The sequence below is a fragment of the Mus caroli genome, chromosome 5 (assembly GCF_900094665.2).
Source record: "Mus caroli chromosome 5, CAROLI_EIJ_v1.1, whole genome shotgun sequence".
Classification (NCBI taxonomy): Eukaryota; Metazoa; Chordata; class Mammalia; order Rodentia; family Muridae; genus Mus; species Mus caroli.
This window is the reverse complement of record NC_034574.1, coordinates 117,616,151-117,622,098: the sequence shown is the minus strand read 5'-3', so window position 1 is coordinate 117,622,098 and position 5,948 is coordinate 117,616,151. Positions and strand designations below refer to the sequence as shown.

The 5,948-nt window shown below is 48.5% G+C and overlaps 1 protein-coding gene across 1 annotated transcript in view; it reads right to left on the bottom strand.

The window, feature by feature from the left end:
• Tctn2 (tectonic family member 2) overlaps positions 1 to 5,948 on the bottom strand; it is a 32,184-nt gene that overhangs the window by 20,556 nt on the left and 5,680 nt on the right. The window contains exons 6-8 of the mRNA XM_029477800.1: positions 2,302 to 2,498; positions 1,610 to 1,733; positions 128 to 269 (exon numbers count right to left, since the gene is read on the bottom strand). Of these exons, the coding sequence (XP_029333660.1) occupies positions 128 to 269; positions 1,610 to 1,733; positions 2,302 to 2,498 (463 nt within the window). The remainder of the gene's footprint in view (positions 1 to 127; positions 270 to 1,609; positions 1,734 to 2,301; positions 2,499 to 5,948) is intronic.

Genomic DNA, 5,948 nt, shown 5'->3' with positions numbered 1-5,948 from the left:
AAAAAAAAAAGAAAAAAAAAGAAAAGAAAAGAAAAGGCCATCACCAGATGCTAAGAAAGTGGCTTACACACGGGAGAAGAGGGGTTTCTCTATTAACTACACCATTCTAACGATAAAGGTAGCCTACCTCCTGTTGTGCGGATCTTCGTGTTCTCGAGGACAATTTTATCTCGTCCTTGGTGCACTTCCAGGTCCATGGTACATATACTGTCAAAATTCCTCAGGAAAGCCACAGGAGCATCTTGTAGACACTGCCCAGCTAGAGACACCTGAGGGCAAGGGACAATTGATTTCTTCCTCCCGTCTTAGAAAGTCTTTCCTCCAAGCTTGGTGCTCCAGCCTGCAATCCCTGCACTCAGGAGCTTTGGGCAGGAGTGCTCTGAACTCGGGACCAGCACGTGCTACAGGATGAGACCCTACCTCGGGGCTACTCCAAGTTGCTCTCTTCTGTCTGGCCCTATTGCTGGATAATGTCTACAGTAAGTACCCACGGTGACCAACTTTAGGGAGCTAAGATCTGGAAGCCACTACCAATAGTTAAGTGTTCTTAGGTCACCCAGGACAGACCCTGGCCATGTCCCCTAACCATACAAATCATGAGGCATATTTGACCTCCGTGCCACTCTCATCACAACTTGATTTTGGAGGGAGATGGGAAAGCCAGGGCCCTACATGGGAAAACTATCACGTCTACTGCTAAGCACCACTTCCTACCCCCAGGCAGTCTCAATAACATAAAAATTGGTTCACAGGGCTAGAACCTCTTTAATCTCAGCAGGAAGACCCCTGTGAGTTCAAGGCCAGCCTGGTCTACAAACTGAGTCCACTGCCCAGCTATGTTTTAACATTCTTAGTGTTATACTCTACCACATATTCAGAGCTTCTTAGAAAGGGTTGGGGGCTGGGAGTGGAGAAGCCTTGATTGGTATACACAAGGTTCTTGGTATCAGCCCCAGCACAGCAAAAGCATAAAACACTGATAGGGAATGACCTGGAGACTGACCACAGCCTCTAGAGCCCACACAGAGACTCTCCCGCTCCATTACACACATTCCCATGTCCACTTAACAAAGAGATGGGTTGAGAAGGAGTCTTTTCAGTCTAGACACTATTAATGCACAAGAGGCAAATAAGCCACTTAGAGGGAGATCCTTAGGGGCAATGGTAGTTAAATCCGAGTTTTGAAATGGAAGGTGTTGGGCTGGTGAGATGGCTCAGTGGTTAAGAGCACCGACTGCTCTTCCAAAGGTCCTGAGTTCAAATTCCAGCAACCACATGGTGGCTCACAACCATCCGTAACAAGATCTGATTCCCTCTTCTGGGGTGTCTGAAGACAGCTTCAGTGTACTTACATATTATAAATAAATCTTTAAAAGCTGGGCGTGGTGGCATACACCTTTAATCCCAGCACTTGGGAGGCAGAGGCAGGCAAATTTCTGAGTTCAAGGCCAGCCTGGTCTACAAAGTGAGCTCCAGGACAGCCAGGGCTATAAAAAGAAACGCTGTCTTGAGAAAAAAAAAAAAAAAAAAAAAAAGAAGAAGAAGAAGAAGAAGGAAAGAAAAAAAAAAAAGAAATCAAAGAAAGAAAGAAAGAAAGGGAAGGTGTTACCTGGGGGATGGTAAAATACCCCTCTGTGGTCATAATGGGATCTCCTTGCTTGTAACTGGCATCAGCGAAGTCTCTTAGGTCGAAGTGCAAATGGGCTTCAAAGCCCGGGGAATGTCTGGGGGAACTGAGAGACCAAGAGACTTGATCAGTGGGCCCGCAGGGGGCCTGCTTAGCCTGAGCACAGGCCCGAGACCTACCCCAGGACAAAAACAAAGAAGACCAGTAACGCTTCAGCTGTATTTTTGCTTTGAGATAGGGTCTCATGCGGCCCAGGCTGACCGCAAACTCTCTGTGTAGCCAAGGGCGACCTTGATCTACTGATCCTGTCTCAGCCTGCTGGGGTTACAGGGAAACGACAGCACTAACCCCTGCTCTTCATTTTCCTTTTTAATTTAGAAGATCATAGTTACAAAGTTTTCAATGATACAGGACTATAAGACACAGGAAGTTCAAATCCCTGGGGCTCTTGGCTCCTTCCCCCATGCTGGAAAGTCATTGCTAAGTGCTGGCTGGATCTGCTGGGGGCGGTTTCTCAGTTCTTTCTGACACTTGGGGAGAAATGTCAGACATGGTCTCCCTAACCACAACCTTTACGGTACAGAGAAAAAAATGTGAGCCAAGTCAAGAACCCAGTAAAAGGAGACCTGGCGACCCTGGGAAGCAGGCCCCTCCCAGGCAGTCCAGGTACTCACATGGCACCATGGTAGAAGTGACCAAGGAACGGCGAGGTAGAGGGTGGCGACTGCACACACAGGAAGGGAAACCAGTCAGGAGTCTGGTGAGTGGTGCTGACAGCACAGTGATGATGGGACAGAGGGTTTACGTGCCCTCCAAACACGCCGGAGAAGCAGGACTGTGCAAACAGCTCTCTTACTTCTGGCTGACAGTCCTGAAAAACAGAAAAAAGGGTAACAAGGGTACCCAAGCTGGCACTGTGAGGCTGGGCACAGCTCCCAGCTAACCTGACGACATGCACTCTGAGGCCACCAGCGTGCAACACAGGAGACAGACGAGAAAGCAATGCATCTTAGTCTCCTCCCCAAGTGCTTGGCGGTGCAAGAAGAGCTCCGTGGAACTGTGGGGAGGGCTCAGTTGGTAAAATGCGTGGACCGCAAGCAGGAGGACCTGAGTTCCACTTGGAGAACCTACATAGAAAGGCCGGGTGTGGTGGCCTGTGACTGCTGGGAAGACTGAAGAAGGGCAATCCCTGGGGCTCACCAGATAGCCTGCGGAGGCCTACCCAGCCTGCAGGTTGCATGAGAGAGGAAAATTTAAAAGGGTGCATGGTGCCTAAGGTATTAATTATCCTCTGGTTTCCACAGGTATGTGCACACATGAGCAATCACACACACACTCACACCCTACACCATATACATACAATCCTCCATAACACACACACACACTCTCTTGGGGCTGGAGAGATGGCTCAGGAGGTAAGAGCACTGACTGCTCTCCTAAAGGTCCTGAGTTCAAATCCCAGCAACCACATGGTGGCTCACAACCATCCATAATGAGATCTGACACACCAAAGACACTAAAAGACAGCTACAGTGTACTTACAAATAACAAATAAATAAATATAACAAATAAATCTTAAAAAAAAATCACACACACACTCTCACATGTGCGTACACATACACGCACCCTACACCATATACATACAAGCCTCCATAACACACATACTCTCTCATACACTCACATACACACTCACACACATACACCTCGTTCCCTACACTTGCACGATCACAAAGTCCCTTAGTCAGCTCTCCAGTGGAGCTCAGTCAGACTCTTCCAGCCCGAGAAGGAGTGAGCTTCAGTGGGAATGTCATCACACCAGGCCCAGAGCTAGAGAGCTATGAGGCTCTCAGGAGGATGAGGCGTGAGGATCAAAAGTTCAAGACCAGCCTGGGCTACTTACATGGCAGGACTCTGTCTCAAATGTTTAAAAAGTAACAGAGTAGGGCTGGGCCCATTACTCAGAGGGAGCAGGGATGTGTGAGGCCCATGTTCAATCCCCAGTACCTCAAAAACAAGATTAAAATTGTGCATAAAGTGTAAATTTGGATTGTTTAAGACGCCACTGACACAGAATATATTTGGTATGTTTGGTTTGCTTTCTAGCCTCACATTCAGAGAGATCCCCCTGCCTCTGCCTCCTGAGTCCTAAGATTAGAGGGGGAGTGCCATCATGCCCTGCTACCTACTTCTTTTTGGTTGGTTTGTTATTTTGAGACAGGGTCTCACTGAGTAGCTCTGATGAACTGACTGTGCATAAACCAGAGCTCCCTATTGTTTTGTTTTGTTTTGTTTTATGTATGTGAGAACACTGCAGCTGTCTTCAGACACACCAGAAGAGGGCTGAACCATCTCCCCAGCCCCTTGTTTTTTGCTTTTAGGAATATTTTTATTTTCTTTCATGTGCACCGTGTTTTGCTTCCATGTATGTGTGTGCATCTATGTGCACCACTACACTTGGCCCAGCTCTTTTGATACGACAGAGATTCTCACTGCATAGACCAGCCTAGCTTCCAATCACAGTGAGACTCCGTAGTGGCTTGGTCTGGTGCTGCTATGTATTAAAATGCTAAATACTGTATCCCAAAACCTGGCTGCTCCAAGACAAGCGGGTCCTCACACACACCAGCTTTGGTTGTATAATCCTTGCCCTCCTCAAGCTTTCCATGATTGGTTCATAAAGATGCCCACAGCCTATAGTTGGGCAGAAGAGACGCAGGCGGGGATTTGGGTCCTGGGCTTGAGGTCTGAGGCAGGCAGCATGAGGGAGGGAAAGAGAGAGAAGGAAGAAGGAAATCTCCAAGGGCTGGGTGCATCATGAGCGCAGAGCAGTGAGTGGCAGCCTGCTGGAATAGGAGAGGTCCAGGCAGAACACAGCAAGCAGTAGACAGAGGGTAGATATCTACCCAGCTTTACTGCTTTAAGACTTCTTATAAATATAAAGGTTTTTTTTTCTTTTATTTGGTAACTAAATGATCCAAGGTAGGGTAGAAACCCCCAAATAATATTTACCACAAGAATCGTCAGTCTTAGTCTTTTCCTTCCCAGGGCTAGGCTTGCTGGCCTGTGGCACCACCCTCAGTACTACCTTAGGAATCCCAAGAGGGGCAACTACCGCAGTCGACAATACAACCAGCTCCAAGGGCAGTTAGTGACAGACCGGGTACAGCTTGGCTGGAGCCATCCTGATTATGTAATTCTAGTGATGGTGCAGAGACCCCCGGGAGCACATGACAAAAAAGCCTCCGCAGAACGGTGTCCCTCACAGCTGTTTTTGCTTGTGTTGCTTTGGTTTTTGAGGGTCACCGATGGCTGCCTGATGACCTGTGAGTTTGCTTAGGCGGCCCTGTAACCCCTGACCCCCTCCACCTCCGCCTCCCTGTACAGTGGTGGTTAAGTTCACGGGTGTGTATTTACCTCCCAAGATTTTACAGCAAGATTAGACAGTATGTATTTGTTCTGAAGGGCTCTGTTTTGATTTGTTCAATTGGACAGGTCTGTCTGTCTGTCTAGCGCTTGGGAAGCAGAAGCCAGATTGCAAGTGCCAGGTCCCCTGCAGCCATGTGAACCCCTAGCTCAGAACAAAAGCAACAAAGTGTACAGCTCTGTGTGCCACACCGACTTTAAGACAAGCAAGTCTGACGAGGCCGGGGGTGTACCCCACACCCACGGTGAGCTCACAGCCAGCAAGACCCGCCTCAAAGCACTAACAACTGCTCTTCAATCCCAGCACTCGAAGACAGAGACAGGCCAGATCTTGGTGAGTTCAAGGCCAGCCTGGGCTACACAGCAAGTTGTAGGCTAACCAAGGTTATAGAGAAAGACTCTCAAAACAGATGAACAAAAGCAACAACAACAAAATTCAACCATATTCCTGCAGAAATGGGAGACCCTGGGTACCAGCGAACCTGCCTATCATTTGTCTAAAATTTACAATGTTAAGGTATGTATTATAAACCAGGGGTGGTGGTTTGTGCCTACAATCCTGGCACTCAGGAAAGCTGAGGCAGGAGGACTACCTTAAATTGGAGGTGAGCCTAGACTACATAGTGAGACTTGTCACTCAATAAACAAGCGAGAGCTGGCAGTGTGGCTCAGCGTGGGAAGGTGTCTGCTGACAAGCCTGGTAACTGGAGTTTTATTCCTGGAAGCTCCTGCAAGTGGGCCCCTGACCTCTCTACATATGTACTGTAGCATAACCCTCCATAACACACACCCACAGGCTGGGCGGTGGTGGCGCACGCCTTTAATCCCAGCACTTGGGAGGCAGAGGCAGGTGGATTTCTGAGTTTGAGGCCAGCCTGGTCTACAGAGTGAGTTCCAG